This window comes from Rhineura floridana, chromosome 1 (assembly GCF_030035675.1).
Source record: "Rhineura floridana isolate rRhiFlo1 chromosome 1, rRhiFlo1.hap2, whole genome shotgun sequence".
Taxonomy (NCBI): Eukaryota; Metazoa; Chordata; class Lepidosauria; order Squamata; family Rhineuridae; genus Rhineura; species Rhineura floridana.
Window position 1 is genome coordinate 243,141,139 of NC_084480.1, and position 20,297 is coordinate 243,161,435.

Here is a 20,297-nt window from a genome sequence, read left to right on the forward strand (position 1 = left end):
AACTGTGAAATCATGACTCTAGGAGTTTCTAATTATACATATTCCGTATTTAATACTCAGTTTTGATGTGTGATTCTAGATGTATTTAAACTGCTTTATGTAAATATGGTAATTTTAATTTAGATTATAGCAGGGGTGTCTGCTTCAATTCTTGTAGGAGAAACAAAATTCACACCCTGTAAATATATAAGATGGACCTTTGAACTTCCATTTTTGGTTGCAATAGTTTTGTGGTCTATATGTGCAACTCAGCATAGCCATGTAACTGCAGCTGAAGTCATAACCTCAGATGAGCCCCACTGAATTCAGTGGGACTTACTTCTGAGTAGATATAGTTAGGATTACAGCCTACATTGATTTTCAAGGTCTAGTATTAGTTCTTTAAGGTGGTCTGTTTTGTAAGTAAGAAGAACATAAGAACATAAGAAGAGCCTGCTGGATCAGGCCAGTGGCCCATCTAGTCCAGCATCCTGTTCTCACAGTGGCCAACCAGGTGCCTGGGGGAAACCCGCAAGCAGGACCCGAGTGCAAGAACACTCTCCCCTCCTGAGGCTTCCGGCAACTGGTTTTCAGAAGCATGCTGCCTCTGACTAGGGTGGCAGAGCACAGCCATCATGGCTAGTAGCCATTGATAGCCCTGTCCTCCATGAATTTGTCTAATCTTCTTTTAAAGCCGTCCAAGCTGGTGGCCATTACTGCGTCTTGTGGGAGCAAATTCCATAGTTTAACTATGCACTCAGTAAAGAAGTACTTTCTTTTGTCTGTCCTGAATCTTCCAACATTCAGCTTCTTTGAATGTCCACGGGTTCTAGTATTATGAGAGAGGGAGAAGAACTTTTCTCTATCCACTTTCTCAATGCCATGCATAATTTTATACACTTCTATCATGTCTCCTCTGACCCGCCTTTTCTCTAAACTAAAAAGCCCCAAATGCTGCAACCTTTCCTCGTAAGGGAGTCGCTCCATCCCCTTGATCATTCTGGTTGCCCTCTTCTGAACCTTTTCCAACTCTATAATACCCTTTTTGAGATGAGGCGACCAGAACTGTACACAGTATTCCAAATGCGGCCGCACCATAGATTTATACAACGGCATTATGATATCGGCTGTTTTATTTTCAATACCTTTCCTAATTATTGCTAGCATGGAATTTGCCTTTTTCACAGCTGCCGCACGCTGGGTCGACATTTTCATCGTGCTGTCTACTACAACCCCGAGGTCTCTCTCCTGGTCGGTCACCGCCAGTTCAGACCCCATGAGCGTATATGTGAAATTCAGATTTTTTGTTCCAATATGCATAATTTTACACTTGTTTATATTGAGTTGCATTTGCCATTTTTCCGCCCATTCACTCAGTTTGGAGAGGTCTTTTTGGAGCTCTTCGCAATCCCTTTTTGTTTTAAGAACCCTGAACAATTTAGTGTCATCAGCAAACTTGGCCACTTCACTGCTCACTCCTAATTCTAGGTCATTAATGAACAAGTTGAAAAGTACAGGTCCCAATACCGATCCTTGAGGGACTCCACTTTCTATAGCCCTCCATTGGGAGAACTGTCCGTTTATTCCTACTCTCTGCTTTCTGCTTCTTAACCAATTTCTTATCCACAAGAGGACCTCTTCTCTTATTCCATGACTGCTAAGCTTCCTCAGAAGCCTTTGGTGAGGTACCTTGTCAAACGCTTTTTGAAAGTCTAAGTACACTATGTCCACTGGATCACCTCTATCTATATGCTTGTTGACACTCTCAAAGAATTCTAATAGGTTACTGAGACAGGACTTTCCTTTGCAGAATTCATGCTGGCTCTGCTTCAGCAAGGCTTGTTCTTCTATGTGCTTAGTTAATCTAGCTTTAATAATACTTTCTACCAGTTTTCCAGGGACAGAAGTTAAGCTAACTGGCCTGTAATTTCCGGGATCCCCTCTGGATCCCTTTTTGAATATTGGCGTTACATTGGCCACTTTCCAGTCCTCAGGCACGGAGGAGGACCTGAGGGCCAAGTTACATATTTTAGTTAGCAGATCAGCAATTTCACCTTTGAGTTCTTTGAGAACTCTCGGGTGGATGCCATCCGGGCCCGGTGATTTGTCAGTTTTTATATTGTCCATTAAGCTTAGAACTTCCTCTCTCGTTACCACTATTTGTCTCAGTTCCTCAGAATCCCTTCCTGCAAATGTTAGTTCAGGTTCAGGGATCTGCCCTATTCCACTGTGAAGACAGATGCAAAGAATTCATTTAGCTTCTCTGCAATCTCCTTATCGTTCTTTAGTACACCTTTGACTCCCTTATCATCCAAGGGTCCAATTGTCTCCCTAGATGGTCTCCTGCTTTGAATGTATTTATAGAATTTTTTGTTGTTGGTTTTTATGTTCTTAGCAATGTGCTCCTCAAATTCTTTTTTAGCATCCCTTATTGTCTTCTTGCATTTCTTTTGCCAGAGTTTGTGTTCTTTTTTATTTTCTTCATTTGGACAAGACTTCCATTTTTTGAAGGAAGACTTTTTGCCTCTGAGAGCTTCCTTGACTTTGCTCGTTAACCATGCTGGCATCTTCTTGGCCCCGGCGGTACCTTTTCTGATCTGCGGTATGCACTCCAGTTGAGCTTCTAATATAGTGTTTTTAAACAACTTCCAAGCATTTTCAAGTGATGTGACCCTCTGGACTTTGTTTTTCAGCTTTCTTTTTACCAATCCCCTCATTTTTGTGAAGTTTCCTCTTTTGAAGTCAAATGTGACCGTGTTGGATTTTCTTGGCAATTGGCCAGTTACATGTATGTTTAATTTAATAGCACTGTGGTCACTGCTCCCAATCAGTTCAACAACACTTACATCTCGCACCAGGTCCCGGTCCCCACTGAGGATTAAGTCCAGGGTTGCCGTCCCTCTGGTCGGTTCCATGACCAACTGGTCTAGGGAATAGTCATTTAGAATATCTAGAAACTTTGCTTCTTTGTCATGACTGGAACACATATGCAGCCAGTCTATGTCCGGGTAGTTGAAGTCACCCATTACTACCACATTTCCTAGTTTGGATGCTTCCTCAATTTCATATCTCATCTCAAGGTCTCCCTGAGCATTTTGAACAGGGGGACGATAGATCGTTCCCAGTATTAAGTCCCTCCTGGGGCATGGTATCACCACCCACAACGATTCTGTGGAGGAGTCTGCCTCTTTTGGGGTTTCGAGCTTGCTGGATTCAATGCCTTCTTTCACGTATAGAGCGACTCCGCCACCAATACGTCCTTCCCTGTCCTTCCGATATAGTTTGTATCCAGGGATAACCGTATCCCACTGGTTTTCTCCATTCCACCAGGTCTCCGTTATGCTCACTATATCAATGCTCTCCTCTAAGACCAAGCACTCCAGTTCTCCCATCTTGGTTCGCAGGCTCCTAGCATTAGCGTACAGGGACTTGTAAGCAGTGTCTCTCTTCAAGTGTCTTTGGCACTTGTGGTTTGGCCTGTGGTAATTTTGCTCTTCTGAATTTATATCCTGTGCCCCTGCTCTCACAATGCCTACTTCTAGGCCTACCCCTTTTAAAATTTCATCATTTCTTTGGTTTTTATCCCAGGGGGGAGGTTTATTCCGAACCGGACCTTTCTCAGCTCCTGTCGGGTTTCCCCCCTCAGTCAGTTTAAAAGCTGCTCTGCCACCTTTTTAATTTTAAGTGCCAGCAGTCTGGTTCCATTCTGGTTCAAGTGGAGCCCGTCCCTTTTGTACAGGCCTGGCTTGTCCCAAAATGTTCCCCAGTGCCTAACAAATCCGAACCCTTCCACCCGACACCATCGTCTCATCCACGCATTGAGACTGCGAAGCTGGGCCTGTCTGACCGGTCCTGCGCGTGGAACCGGTAGCATTTCAGAGAAAGCCACCTTGGAGGTCCTGGCTTTCAGCATCCTACCTAGCAACCTAAATTTTGCTTCCAGGACCTCACGGCTGCATTTCCCCATGTCGTTGGTGCCAACGTGCACCACGACCACTGACTCCTTCCCAGCACTGTCTACCAAACTATCTAAACGACGGGCGATATCCGCAACCTTCGCACCAGGCAGGCAAAACACCTTGTGGTCTACACGCCCATCACACACCCCACTGTCTATGTTCCTAATGATCGAATCACCCACTACAAGGATCCCTCCACCCCCTGGAGATATATCCTCGGCACAAGAGGATAGCTGCTCATCCCCCAAGGAATGGGTCCCTTCTAAGGGATCGTTTCCCTCTTCCTCAGCTGGATGCTCTCCTTCCCCGAGACCATCGTTGTCCATGATAGCAGGAGAGCTATCATCGTTGGAGTGGGACACAGCTATAACGTCCCTGAAGGCCTCCTCCACGCACCTCTCTGCCTCTCTCAGCTTTTCCAGGTCCGCCACCTTGGCCTCAAGGAAATGAAGTCGTTCCCGGAGAGCCAGGAGCTCATTGCACTGAGAGCACACCCACGACTTCTGTCCAACAGGCAGATAGTCGTACATGCTGCAGGTGGTGCAAAACACTGGAAAGCCCCCACACCCCTGCTGGCTTCTTACCTGCATAGTTTTGTTTAAGGTTTATTACGTCAATGGGTTGGAGACTGCGGTTTAGTTGAGGTCAGGGAACAGACGGGCAGAGTGGGTGGCCCTGTCCTCCTCGCCCTGCTGCCGAACTCGCTCTGCTGCTTAACGAGCCTTGACGCTTTGTCAGCTGGGGCCTTGACGCTTTGTCAGCTGGGGCCTTGACGCTTTGTCAGCTGGGGCTCCCTCTAGCTTGTGGAGCAGGCTCCCTCATCAGAAGAGCCCTCATCAGAGAGCTAGTTCCTTCCAGTAGTGTAGATGTGGTTCAGTTGGACTGGCTACTTGGCTCCACCTGCTAAGCCAAACCTGACTAAGCAACTATTATGTAGTGGGCACATTTGTACATAATGATAAGATTGGGTTTTATTGTTGGTTTTTGGTTTATGGATCATGGCTTTTTGGGGACCAACAAACCACAATCCCTTGATCATACATAATGGGAACCCAAGCCTTCCTGGTTTGTTTATCACACTTTCATCACAGAGGAGTGAATCATTCAGGCTAAACGCAGTAAGCCAGCCACTCTGGCTTATTGCTACATGTGATCATGACTAGCATGAGATGATTTGAGTTGAGGGAGAGACGAAAAACCAGAGAAACTCGACCCAGACTGATTCCCCCATTAGTGGAGGCTTTGTAGGTATAAGACTTGGTGAATTGTGCCTTTAGTAATATAGTTTACTAACTCTAAATTGGAACTGAAACTGCAACAAATGGGGCTTTCAAAGGAGTATTTAATATCCCAATCGCCAAATGATGCATTAACAATAATACGTACACAATTTAAAGACATTGACTACCAAACATCTTTGACTAAAGCGTCTAAACGATGCTCTCCAATATACTCGAATTTAAATCTTCCCCCTGAAAAGATCAGTACGTACTTAGATTTACTTACAATTCCTAAATACCGATTAATGTTCTCTAAAGCGAGATTCAATTCCTTACAATCTGCGGTTCTCGAAGGGAGATTTAAAGGGATCCCATATGATCAGCATATATGCCCATGTGATGCTGACATTGAAACCCTTCCTCATACTATCCTCTTTTGTTCTCTGTACATTCAGATTCGTTCTAAGTATCTGGAGGAGATTCTGCTAAAAATTTCTCATAAGCCCCCTGGAGCTTCTATAGCATATCTACTATCTGGGTCTGACAAACAAATTACCTTACAGGTTGCTAAATTCATATATGCAGCCCAGCAGATACGTATTTCCCTTTCATCTGTATAAAGTAGCTATACTCATGTATATAAGAATTGTTTTTATTATTTTCACCCCTATATTGTACTATGTATAATATATATTTTTGTTTGGGTCTAAGACTGTAAATAAAGAGTTGTTGTTGTAGTTTACTAAATTACACAGAATGTTTTTTATCTTTAACATTACTTTTATAAAATTTTGCTGTTTTTGTATTCTTCCTCAGACAAAGACAATGAAAACCAATACAGTGTATTTTCCTTACTTCTATTTTATTCTAAAAAAATTTTTTTTTTAAAAAGCTGTAAAACAAAATCTTCCTGTTCATAACTTTCATCAGAATTTTAACATGTTCTTTAGTAAAAATGACTTTTCTTCCAAATCATGTCTGTGCATATTAAATTGTCAAAAGTATTTCTAAGATAAAAACTTGCAACCTTTCTCTTAATCAGTGAGAAATAACACTTTTGATAGATATTTATAGTATCTGATTCTTTATTCTTTATTCTAGCTTACTTATAGGTATATCACAACATATAATCAGCAAAATATAAATTATTATATCTATGTTTGTCGCCACCAGAAGGTAGTGCTTGGGGAACATTGCTCGATGCCCTGGACTCTCCATTGTGGAGTCCCGCAGGGATCGGTACTGTCCCCCATGCTTTTCAACATCTACATGAAGCCGCTGGGTGCGGTCATCAGGAGTTTTGGGGTGCATTGCCATCAGTACGCTGATGACACGCAGCTCTATTTCTCCTTTTCATCCTCTTCAGGTGAGGCTGTTAATGTGCTAAACCGCTGTCTGGCCGCGATAATGGACTGGATGGGAGCTAACAGACTGAAGCTCAATCCAGACAAGACCGAGACGCTGTTAGTGAGTGCCTTCTCTGCCCAGATGGAGGATGTTCATCCTGTTCTTGATGGGGTTACACTCCCCTTGAAGGAACACGTGCGTAGCTTGGGGGTTCTTTTTGATCCTTCCTTGTCACTTGAGGCCCAGGTGGCCTCGGTGGCACGGAATGCTTTCTACCATCTTCGCCTGGTAGCCCAGCTACGTCCCTATCTGGACAGTGACGACCTCGCCTCAGTTGTTCATGCTCTGGTAACTTCTAGACTGGACTACTGCAATGTGCTCTACGTTGGGCTGCCCTTGAAGACTGTTCGGAAACTACAACTAGTCCAGAATGCAGCGGCCAGATTGCTGACGCGGACCAGAAGGTCCGCTCATATAACACCTGTTCTGGCCCGTCTGCACTGGCTTCCTGTTTGTTTCCGGGCTAGATTCAAAGTGCTGGTTTTGACCTATAAAGCCCTACACGGCATGGGACCGCAATACCTGGTGGACCGCCTCTCCCAATATGAACCTACCCGGACACTGCGCTCAACATCTAAGGCCCTCCTCCGAGTGCCATCCCATCAAGAAGCTCGGAGGGTGGTGACTAGAACCAGGGCCTTTTCTGTGGTGGCCCCCGAACTGTGGAACAGTCTCCCCGATGAGGTGCGCCTGGCGCCGACGCTACTATCTTTTCGGCGCCAGGTGAAAACCTTTTTATACTCCCAGGCATTTTAAAGTGTGTTTTAATAGCATTTTCATCATTATTTGTATTTTGGATGTTGTTTGGTTCTTTTATTGTTTGTTTGTTTTGTTTTCTTGATTTATTGTATTTATTGTATTTATACATTGCTTGTTTTTTTATCTTTTTGTACACCGCCCAGAGAGCCTTCGGGCTTAGGGCGGTATATAAATTAAATTAAATAAATAAATAAAATAATATGTTCTCTGCCCTTACCATAGGCTTTACAATGGAAAGGTGGGATATAAATAAATAAATAAATTAGTTAGACTGTAAAGATGCTAACAAAGATGCCCAAGATGTAGCTATTCTGAAATAACATTAATTACTTTAACACATTATTTATTTGCCTTTTTATATGCACATTTTATTTAATTTGTGATGCATAATTGATTGTGATTTATAGACGTATTGCTCTTCCAGCTATAAAAATATGCTTGTATACCAGTTCCAATGAAATACTATAATTAAAGCTGTAAGATATGCCAGCATTCTCCTTCAGTTCACTTTAGGGGAGGAGCAAAGCCCGAGCAGCAACACATAGCAGGAGGCGAGCAACCATCTCTTAAATTGTTATGTGCATGGCTCTTCTAAACCAGCTAAGACTTGTGCAAATGTTAAGTTTTTATTAAATTGTCTAGCCTTCCTACCAAAGAGATCCTCTTTTCCAGCAACAGTGGCATTTTATGTGAAAAAACAAACTTTAGCAATAACATCTTAACACAGTTTCATAGTTTTTGTGTTGCTACAATATTGATAGCAAAGGAGATTAAATGCTCTGTTTGTGCAGATAAAATTGAGGAGTCTGGAGGGAAGGAAGAAACAAAATTTAGTAGAGGTGTCTAGGAAAGAATGTGTGGGCAAAAAGTGGTAAAGGCGACATCCAGAAGAGCTTTTCATGGCTGCTCTTTCAGGGGAAGTTCAGTTCACTTTGAAATTTAGGGTTGAACACGGGAATCTTTCCACTTCCCTTCTTCTGAAGTGTTTAATTCTCTGATGGGTAAGCCTGGCATTAGCAATGAAAAGTTTGTTGTTCCAGATAAATGTTCTAACTCTTTATAGATGATTATCACATGCATCTCTTACTAAGTGTTCTAGAAATTATGCGCCAAAAGGTAGGCAACGGTTTACAGAATAGAGGGGCGCATTTGAAACCTTGGGCTGGCATTAATTTACATATTAAATGACCTGTAATTAATCTTGCCACATAGTGGAAAGACATGGAGGCTTTATAGTAACAATACTACTGTTTTGAAATAATTGAACTCAAAATGTTAACCAAAAATAATTCTAAACCATTCTTTGAAAATTGTTGGCATGGACTTTGAAATGTTTATTTCAAAAATGTTTATTTGAAATCAAATATGGTTTTCATTTTGTTTTTGTTTCCAAGCCTTTAAGCATTTTTGTCATCATGTTTTTTTCAGATATGTTTGTAGCCATTAATTGTGTTATGTCTTTACACTAAGTCAGGAGGGGCAGTGTTGACCTATCCATTTTTAGTCAGTGAAATCTTTGCAGGTATGTTTCAGCTCACTTGGTGAGCTGATTGACTGTGCTGAATGCTAATGAGAGGGGTAACCCATGTTAGTATAGTATAACTAGGTCTGGACCCATTGTTGAATGAACTAGCTCACTGTGCTGAGAACCAAAGAGGCAACCCTTTTTAAAAGTTGCCTAAGGAATATAAAGCTATGAATGAGACTGATCCCTCTTTTCACCTTCCTACCCTTGAACCAGGATGAAAGCTGGCTTCAGCAACATAGCTCTTGACTATGTGAGTAGTTCTGCAACTTCGGTTGTACTCATAGTGTCTTACAACAACAGAATAAAGCCCTGAACTCATGAGCACCCTGTAGGATTGAACCTGAACTGTTTTCTGATTGGAAGCCCTTATGCTATAATTGGATTGTCAATCTTTTTCCTAAAGGTCTCTGTGCATTTAACAGCTGTAAGCAGGCTGAAATTCAGTGGGTGAGCTTTTCTTAGCACTGAGATATTCATTGATGGAGAAAGATGCAGCCACTGATCTTCTGTCTACCATGCAACTTTTAAATACACAGAGAAACTTATAGCAATAGAAGGATAGAATTGACTGTTAAATCCAAATATATATATAGGAATATATCATATGTCTACAGTTTTTAACAGAACTTTATCAATAAAAGTTCTGTAAGGTGCTAAGCACTGTGGCTGTGATCCAATCAATGAATCCTATTGAAACCTTTTGGTTGAAGGTTTATTGAACTAGTACTCAGATGTCAAGCCTGGGAAGTCTCTATCTATAGAATCTAGTTGTGGCAGGGAACGCTTTTTAAATAGGTGCTACAAAATGTATATGCATATATGTATATAGTGTAGTATCCAATGCTGTCCATGTGCGAGTGGAACAGACTTCTGCTTGTGCAACAACACTTCACCTTCCTGTCTTCCCTTTGCAGACCTCTGTGTGCCCCACAAATCTGTTTTGGAGGGTTGAGAGACCCTTCAGAACAGATCTTTGGGGTATGTAAGGGAAGGACAGGAATGTGAAGTCTTGTTCCATGAGTGAAGTTCCGTTCATGCAATGTTGGATTCCACCCACACAGATTACTATATAAATCAGTTATTTAGATGCAGTCCTATAATGAAGATCTGCCAGTTCGCTGGTATAGTAGCAGCGTGTCTTCACTTCATAATGTGAATATAGGTTGCTCTGCTCAGCTTCTAAGTGCATGCCTTAAACAAGTACAAAGATGGTTTAGCTGGTAGCTTTCTCCTAACAATTCCTTGGAAGTGACACTCTGTGAAGGAGGTAATGATCTTCTGCATGCTTAATAAACTACAATCTGCAGGGATCCTCAGAAGGAAACCACAACAACTTGAATGCATGATCTCTCCTTCTCCTCCCCCCCACAAACACACACAAAAGCTTCTCCAAACCACTAAGCTTGCAACTCTGAGGTTTCAATCTTAACATACTAAGAATAAGTCTCATTGAAATGAGGGAGACTTCTGAGTAAACATTTATAGGATTGGGCTGCAAACAATGCGACCAGGAAGTATGTAACGAATGAAATCAGTTGGCACCTGTTTATATTTTTAAGCTGATTTTTTAAAAATTCAAATGAAGACATTTTAAAACATACATTAAATATAGCTGTCCATGTTTTTTGGGTGGGGGGTGTTAAAGCCAAATCCCATTTGAGAGGTGTTATGGTTTCGATAGTGAAAACTCTAAGGTCATCTTTAGCAGCGCTAAAATCCTCATTCTCTATCTCCAAATGAATCCTGATAAATCAGAGTGACTGAAAGCTTTTGACAGTATTGTTCATACTCTCAAGGTCATTTATTTCATATGCCTTTCTGGCTATAAATAGTAAAGCTGGCTGATGAAATCCTTGAAATTAATTTGCTGTCTCTTTTTTTTAATGAAACAGTCTTTTTTTCCATCTTCCAACAGCTTTGAGGAAATTGATTTTTTTAATAACCCCCCCCACACACACACACACCTCTTTCTTCATTCTCGTGACTTTTTCTCCCCAGAGATTCTGAAAGGATATGCCAAGCCAGATGTGGAATGTTTGGAGCTGTTTGCTCGGAATTTGCAGCCTGGATGGACCTGTTGGGGCAATGAAGTTCTCAAATTCCAGCACATGGATTACTTCACTGCATTACCGAATAAAAGTGACAAGTGAGACCCAACTATATGTTGGGGTTCATTTGGTCATTCTAGACTGCATCTTTACCATCAGCGCTTTACTTGGGAAGCAGTATGAATAATCTGGAAATCAACATGATGTTTTTGAAATCTTTGTGATAGCATTATGGTGATACCTTATTTGTTCCTGGATTCATATATGTTCTCTTCTGCAGCAGGATGACTTTTGCAATCATCTTGTGGAATTTAATCATTTGGATCACCATGTAAATAGCCTTTAAAATTGACCATGCCCTTACCAGTTTGGTGCCAGGTGCGTATGTGCATTGAATCATCCTATATTATTATTATTATTTCTATGTTGCCTTTCAAACAAAAAGGCCCCCAAGGCAGCTCTCGGAGGTTCACACATACTATAAATACAGAATTCAAATATAATTGAACTTACAAAAATTTAAGACAAAATCTCACCATTGTACAAAAGACTACATGTCAAATACATCCATATTCCTGCCCAAAGGTAAAAAGCAGTTCTCTCTCCCCACGCCAATAAAGAATGTCAGAGACAAAGGAGAAGTAAATCCTTGAGGACCAGGTCCTCCTGATAAGAGTCCCAGGCAAGGGGGCAGGGCATGGCAGATGAAAAACCTTACCCTTTGATGGGTCCAACACAGCCTCTTCTGGGGGTGGGGGAGAGTGTATATTTGTGTAAATGAAAAAAAAAGGGAGTCAAAAGTCAAGTGTGATCATGTCACATTGAAAGCAATAATCATGGCCAACTTTTATTGATGTGTGGGATTTCATCATGATTAACCTTTAGATTGAAACTTATGACTATATTTTAATATTCCTTCTCCAGTTTACAGGACTAGAATTTCACTGAATATGTATTAAAATATGTTTTACAGTGGTTACTGCAATAATAAATTAGTTTTAGAATGAAAAAATGCTTACGTTCTTCTCTCCCCTTAGGGTTTACTTTGGGGGGGGAGTGTTCAAATAAAAATTACCGTGTGTTTATATTCAAAACTATAAGAAAAGGAATATCTTAAGAAATAATAACCACTATTTAAAAGAGAGCAGAATACATCTGGCTGTACTACAAATTAGATAAACTTCAGATTGCTCGGTGTGCTGTTAAATTTTTAAATAAGCTCTCAGTGTTCACAAGTAGACTGGGGTTTTGTACTTCAATAATAAAAAATCAATTTCAGAAATATTTTTCTTGATATATTATTTACAGGCTTCTTGTTTTTTCAAGTTGTGTGTTTGATTTAAAGTATTAAGTTTTTTGTTTTTTCCTTTGGAACCATCGAGGCTAAAACAATGGCTTGTTATTTTTGCTTTGGGAGATAGTGCAAACCTAAAATAGAAGCAAAAGTGGAATCCTATATGTGTCTTCCCAGAAGCAGGTTTCACTGAGTTCAATGGTGCTTTCACCCAGGTAAGTGAGTGTAGGATTGCTGTTTTCATCTTCATAATCTGTCATGTTGCTAACAGCAGACATCAAGGCCTCTACTACAGCCCAAATGTCCCACCTGTGTTCCATCTGGCTCTGTCAGCTGTCCATCTCATGGCTGACCAACATGTTATGAACAAAGATTGATGATGGCCTATTGACAGTCTCCTCTGGCTTGACCATGGAACCATCCAATGCAGGAGCAAACCCAACGTTGGAGGTGCTCTCAGTACCAGTGTCCTCCATGTTCCAGTTTTGGAAAAATGGCGGGGTATAAATAAAGATAATAATAATAATAATAATAATAATAATGTTCATCTCAGGTCTGAAAGTGTACCTAAAATCACCTGGACTCTCAGCTGCCTTAACAGCTCTACCAACTCTGGAAGTGAAGCTTCCAGAAGTGAATTTGATGCAGAAAAGTATCTAAAAACAATCTGCTTTGTTCAAGCTCACAGGCCCTAAGAAGTAGTAGTGGAGAATAGTCAAGCATTTGTTATCTCTTGAACAACCACAGTAATGTCTTTGGTAAGTCACCATGCCACCCCAATTTTGCAATTTATTATTATTGACATTCAGTTACATTGCAGGCAACACAGTTGCAGAAGAAAAATGTTCATACATTAGGTACTTTCTTTTTGTATCTAATTTAACTTTCTCAAACCAGGGCCCCTCTTGGGATTGCTGGCAGATTTCTGTGCAAACTTAATTTCATCATTTGCTTCCATTAATTTATCTGTTCCAAAAATATCTCACAAAAGCATTACCGGCCATATTTTTGCTTATTAGACTATAAAGATAAGTAAAGGTCATATGCTAATCTGACATTTTAAAATCAAACTCAATCCTTCACTTTCATTTTTAAAAAAGTTTGATCACAACATTCATTGAGTTACTCTAGATAGGAGGTTGGAATATATTTGTATAAGAAGTTGTCTTTTCTAATCAGACAACTGCAACACCTGTCATTGCCATAAATTGTTTACTATTAGGTCCCGGACCTCATTTTCAGTGCCAAACTGCAGCTTGAAACTTATAATAAAGAGCACATTGGAGCATGCGTGTGGTGCGTTTCTCAGACTAGTAACAGCACCAATCTATCTGGATATAAAAGGGAAAGGTTCCAGACCAGCCTAGAGGGCCTAATTCCTGGCTGACTTCAGCCATAGAGTCTCACATTGAGCTGGTTTCTGGAGAGATTGTGGCCACTGTTCTCCTCCCCTGGTCCTCTTGCTGCTGCAGTAAACTAAGCCATGGTTGGGTTTAGTGTGTCATCCAATCCTGAGCTCATGGTTTTAGTCCTCCAGACAAAGCATGAACTGTAAACACAAGAATAAACCTCTGTTACAATTCATGGTTTGCTGGAGTAAGACAACAAACCATGTTTGGATGACACACCATAGCTCAACTCGCTGCAGTGTAGCAGCAGCAGGACTAGGAGAGAAGCAAACTGATTGCGATTTCCTTTCTGGGAGACTGCATGCTTCCACTATACCATAGATTAGATATGCTTTACATGCAAACCAGCTCATTCTAAAAATTAAATACTATCACCAGTCACACAATTCAAGTTTGTAGGTTCTGCTCTCCTTGAAGAGCAAGATATTCGTGCACTGCTGCCTTATTTGTCTTGCTTTAGGAAGGCGTGGCATTATGTGTAGTCCCCAGTATGGGTTTTTTGTGCCTGAGTAGACATTGTTTTAGAACTTTCTAAAGCGAAGCTACCATTTTTGTCTTCAACCTCCAACCATTATTTTGTGATAGATGTCAAATACAAATTAGGAGTAACACATAAATCACTATTAATAGATAGAATGCTGGAAGATATGGGGGCATAAGATATTGTTCAAAAAAGACATCATGACTCATTCTACAGATCTTCCAATTTGTTTGCATAGCTTGCACAGTGTTTCTTGACTTTCTTTAAAGTGACTTTCAATAGAGCAATACTTCCCAAATGTAGTCTGGGGCCTTCTAGTGCTCTTTGAGGAATAAATTAGTTAAATTGTTAAAGGTTCCTCTGAGGCTGCTTTATCAGTCCTTGAAAGGGATGGGGAACCAGTAGCCTTCCAAATGTTGACAATTCCCATCAGCTGTAACTAGCATGGACAATGGCCAGGGATGACTAGAGTTGCTGTGCAACAGTACCTGGAAGACCACAGGTTTGCCATCCTTGGCATGTAACTAGGTAATTCTGCCATGTTTCTGCATCGTGTTATTGAATTAACTGATGATGCCCTATGAATTGATGTTGCAGAACAACTTGCACCTAATAGCAGCTTACCACCTCCAGCTATATGTGAGTGACTGCTCTGGACATGCCTCCCAATCAGGAGACCCTCCCTACAGAAGTGACTAGCACAGATTTATGAGATGACCTAATTGGTGGTATTTGGTTGTTTTAGACTTGGGGCTCTTCAACTTTTTTATTAACTTGAATGAGGAGGTACAGAGCATGCTTATCAAATTTGCAGATGATACAAAATTGGAGGGCACAGCTAATACCATGGAAGACAGAAACAAAATTCAAAGGGACCTTGTTAGGCTAGAGCATTGGGCTGAAAACAACAGAATGAAAATTCAATAGGGATAAATGCAAAGTTTTACACCCAGGAAAAAGAAACCAAATGCACAGTTTTAAGATGGGGGATATTTGGCTCAGCAATATGACATGTGAGAAGGGTCTTGGAATTGTCATTGATCACAAGCTGAATATGAGCCAACAGTGCAATGTGGCTGCAAAAAAGGCAAATGCTATATTAGGCTGCATTAACAAGTATAGTTTTCAAATCACATAAACTATTCCCCTCTATTTGACACTGGTTCCGCCTCATCTTGAGTACTGTGTCCAGTTCTGGTCTCCGCACTTCAAGAAGGATGCAGACAAACTGGAACAGGTTCAGAAGAGGGCAACAAGGATGATCAGGGGACTGGAAACAAAGCCCTATGAAGAGAGACAGAAAGAACTGGGCATATTTAGCCTGGAGAAGAGAAGACTGAGGAGAGATATGATAGCACTCTTCAAGGACATTAAAGGTTGCCACACAGAGGAGGGCCGGGATCTCTTCTCGATCGTCCCAGAGTGCAGGACACGGAATAATGGGCTCAAGTTGCAGGAAGCTAGATTTTGATTGAACATCAGGAAAAACTTCCTAACTGTTAGAGTCATATGACAATGGAACCAATTACCTAGAGAGGTAGTGGGCTCCAACACTGGAGGCGTTCAGGAGGCAGCTGGACAGCCATCTGTAGGGAATGCTTTGATTTGGATTCCTGCATTGAGCAGGGGATTGGACTTGATGGCCTTATAGGCCCCTTCCAACTCTACAATTCTATGATTCTAATATTCTTATGGGAACAGGGTCTTCTTTAGATGACAATAGTTATTCTCTTATTTCAAATGGTCCTATGAAGAAGTTTGACTTACTTCAAAAAGTGGATAGCCGGTGCTCCTGCATTTGGGGGCCCTCCTGCACTGAGTGCGGAATAGATGTCTACCTCAAAGTTCTGTCCTGTGTGCACCACTAGGTTTCCTCCTCATAGCTCAGGCAGTACTGCTGCATTTCAGTATAGGAATTGCAGACTACTTTGGGAGAAACAAAATCAAGTTATGGAAGCTCCAAAATGTAACTTATTTTAACGTTAATCCCACATACCACATGGAGGTCAGGATAGTGCTCATGCATGCACACTCTCACGTACACATGCAGACACACACCCTCTTACCATCACAACTCTGGTGAGGTGGATTACCATGACTAAGGGTCACCCAGTGAGTTTCATGGCTGAGCGGGAATTTTAACCCAGGTCTCCTTGGTCATAGTCCAACATTCTGACTGCTGCAGCACATTAGTAAGTAAGCGTTATCAATTCTGCTTCATTTATTAAAATAGTTCAGTCCACCACAAACTCTGTGGAACAATATACAACACGAAAATTAGCAAGATTTTAAAAATTAAACATTTTTTGTAGTGGTTAAGGTGTTGGACTAGGACCTGTGAGACCAGGGTTTGAATCCCCACACAGCCATGAAGCTCACTGGGTGACCTTGGGCAAGTCACTGCCTCTTAGCCTCAAAGGGAGGCAATGGTAAACACTGCTTACCATGAAAACCCTATGCATAGGGTCGCCCATAAGTCAGAATCAACTTGAAGGCAGTCCATTTCATTTTTTTTTCATACAGAACATTCTCTTAGTTACTGATACCTGGTTGAAATTATGTTTAAATTAAATACCCTTCTGACATTTATGTAACAGTGGTGCGAGCAATGGGATTCTGTTTTCTGGAAGAGGATCTGTGAGCAATGTGTATCTGAGCTAAAAATGGAAGGAGAATTGACAACAGCTCTGGAGTAGTTTTAAGTTGATGTTCCAGCAGCAGATGGAGCAGCAAATAGAAAAGCAGAAGTAGCAAAAAATGGATGCCTCACAGCAGCAAATTATGCAGCTTAAATGCAGTCTTGAAGACAAGATGAATGTCATTTATCAGCCACATTAGTGGTGGATAGAGGATTTGGAGTCATAAAACTTGCTGTATAAAGAAGACCTCAGATCCGAATGAGCAGTTTGGAGGCCTCACAAGGGAAGGTACTGTAGATTCTGGAGAATGTTGGGAGGTAAATACCTTTCCTGACTGGCAGCTACTACCGTTGAGATTGACCACAAAGCCCAGCTGCAAAGCATCCAGACTGGGTTAGCTAATAAGATCCAGGGAGAAGGAGGGCAACTGAAGAGCTTGAGTGTATGAAGAGTTGCGGGGATGCAAGCAGCTTTGACTGTCCAGGCATCTGCTAGCAGAGAAGACACCAAAAAGCTGGAGAAGTCCCAAGAATGGGGAAAGTGGGCAGGAAAGGGTGCAGTCCAGGATGGACTTTTATTATAAATGAGAAAGGAATAACCTTTCTCCAGCATATAATAAATAACCTTAAAAAGGGTATCCTTTCTGGTAAGGGGCATCAACGCTGTAGTCCTTTCCCCCATTTGAGTCCCTTATGATGTGGTGGTGTTGCCCGAGAGTTCCTGTGAGGTGATGCTCTCATGCTGCTCCTTGGTGTTGCAGGCTGCTGGACTCCCTGCGTCTTCTGTCCCTTGTTGCTATTTTGTTCCGTTTCTATCTGCCACAGCACTCCCAGAACTCATGATCTTCCCTCACATCACTGACGTACTTCACAAACTCACAACAGCACTTTCTTCTTCTTACTAGCCCACCATTCCTTCTCTTCTAAGTGCCCCAACTGTCACTTCCCCAACATTCTGATTTCCTTAGCAACAATTGCTAAGGCTGTCCTGAACTGTCTTTCCCCTAACTAGTTAGTTTACTTATCCCATCTTCCCCAGCCTTATGAAACTAGCCTTCTGGTATATATTAAAGCCAGGACAGAAACATTAAACAAACATCTCATCACAAAACTATGTGATGAATATGCATACATTATCTGCCATGCAGCCCAGGATGGAAAAAATGAATGCTGTGGGGGTGAAGAGGTGCTGTCGATAGATTGGACTTGATAGCTTTATAGGCCCCTCCAACTCTACTATTCTAGGCTTCTATGTTTTTTTTTCACTCCATGTACACCAGTTGTGTAAGAAAAGGTGCAACTAGTGCATGTTTGTGTGCCAGAGGGGCAGCCAGAGCCTGGAATACTGGGTGAGATAAAATGCTTGTTTGCTCCTTGGCTGCCCCATGATGTTCATACTGAGTGGGATCTTGCCCTTATAGTATATGGAGTCCAGTGGCAAATCCTAGCAATGAGGGAAACCCAGTTTTGACAGAAGGGTTTCTGTTGGTGCTGGGAAATGTAAATGCACTGTAACTGTATGCTTTTGATCATGTATGTCTCAGTCTTGTATTGATCTGTCCACTTATCATTTACAAGAGAAGCTGTTGTTTTGTTTCTGTTGGTCTGCGGTCCAGACCATTGTTCTAAGGGTGGGGTAATGTAATAAGATTGAAGTTAGGGTAAGATGCCCTCTCAGTGTACCTTCCAGCCCTGTGATTTTATAACTGTAAAATTAATCTGCAGAAGAAGATTGCAGGAAAAAAGTTTAAAAGGCAGATCCTTTAAGTAAATAACCTAGCCAGCTTAGTTAAATATCTACTTTGTGGGTAAGCTTAGGCCAAAGTGTTGCTATAGAAACTAAGTAGCTGGAAATACTTCTAGAAGGTGAACTGAAGAATGCATGTTTTTCTTTCCCCTCCTCTGGCTGGAGGCGATATGATTTATTTGATTTATTAGACTTGTATATTGCTTTACACTCAAGCATTATATATCAAAATAATTTACAGTGCATATAGTATAGCACAATAAAAACACATTAACACAATACATAATGTCAATAAAAACCCATGGTGTAAAGCAAAGCTTGAGTAATTGTAATAATAATGTCACTAAACCTGTCCATAAGCATAGGAAAATAAAAATGTGTTTACCAGGTGCCAAAATGATAGTAAAAGTTGGCATCAGATGTGCCTCCCTGGAAAGAGCATTCCAAAGATGGGGGGCTATTACAGAAAACGTCTGCCTTCTGGCTACCACCCTCTGTACTTATTTTGGAGGTGGGCAGAGAAGGGCTTCAGATGACAATCACAGCATCTAGGCAAGTTCATATGGGAAGAGGTGGTCCTTTATGTTGTGTGACTAAGGCATCTGTTTGAAAGAGAACAAAGGAGATAGGAAGAGAGCTAAAAAAGAAACACGGAAGCTGGACATATTTTCTGTGATAAATTCAGAACTATGGTATTGGGAGTTCCCCTAGAAACCTAATAGGGGGAACAGGATCTGCCTATTTATTACTATTTATTCAGGGCATTTCTAACTTACTCTTCATTATAAGAAATCCTCGAGTGGGGTACATAATATAAAAACACATAATGCAAGATAAAAATCAATACACAAAAATTCAATGTAGCATTAGAATGCACCACAATAAATCAAGATGTCCAGCGAGGGCAGGCTACCCCATTCCATGTGTTGAGTGAAGAGGTGCATTTTAAACTAGTGCCTAAAAGCATCGCAGTTGAATTTGGAAGGAAGGGCATTCCACAAACAGTGCACTATTGAGAATGTTCCCTGAAACCTCTCACCACTAAGATATTGGGGTGAATATAACAATATATAAGTAGTCTCGAACAAGGCATTTAGAGTCAACTTTCTTTTGTAAGAACTGCAGCTTTGGCAGCATACTTTATTCTTAGGCCTATGGGTATTTTGGGGGGGAGGGTTTAAAAGCAAAGTGTGTTTTCAATATTAATTCAGTAAAATAATGGATACCTTTATTAACAGAAGATTAGGAAACAATGTAGTAATACCTACTTCCTCATTAAGATCCTCTTCCTGCGACTATCTGAGCTTGTAGCAGATGCGAAACCAGGCCTGTCACTATAAGTAGGAAGGTCTGAAAGGACATATGTAGAATACCTGTGATGTCACAATTTTTGCCACAAGTTGACAAAATCACCACAGACTGTTCTATACATTTTTGCTGTGGGCTGGTGGCTGATTGCAGAGGTAAACGGTCCTGTCTATTTCCATCATCTAGAGAAGCCTCCAACATGCATTCCGTTCACTGAAACAGCTCCACATTTGTCAGTCATTAAGTCCCTACTCCAATACAGAACTAAGTACAACAGTTTTCCAGTACAGTCCTCAAGCCCACATTACCACATATTTTCCTTCACCTTACTCTTCCTTCTTTCTTCACACCTGTTCCAGGCCAGGATGAGGCTTTGGTTTCCTTCCCAATTTATCATCCTATTTGGATTTTCTTTCAGCTGCACCACCACAGAAAATGTATCTTCCTACGTAATATTTTTTTAAGTGTCTGGCTACATGCTTCTGTGCAGGACAGGCAACCCATGTGCAGGGAGGGAGAT

The 20,297-nt window shown here is 41.3% G+C and overlaps 1 protein-coding gene across 5 annotated transcripts in view; it reads left to right on the forward strand.

The window, feature by feature from the left end:
- Window positions 1-12,163, forward strand: part of METTL4 (methyltransferase 4, N6-adenosine) — a 30,248-nt gene extending 18,085 nt beyond the window's left edge. For all 5 annotated transcript variants that reach the window (XM_061596371.1, XM_061596380.1, XM_061596362.1 and 2 more), the window contains exon 9: window positions 10,851-12,163. In XM_061596371.1, the coding sequence (XP_061452355.1) occupies window positions 10,851-11,002 (152 nt within the window). In that variant the 3' untranslated portion in view covers window positions 11,003-12,163. The remainder of the gene's footprint in view (window positions 1-10,850) is intronic.
- Window positions 12,164-20,297: the final 8,134 nt, after the last annotated feature.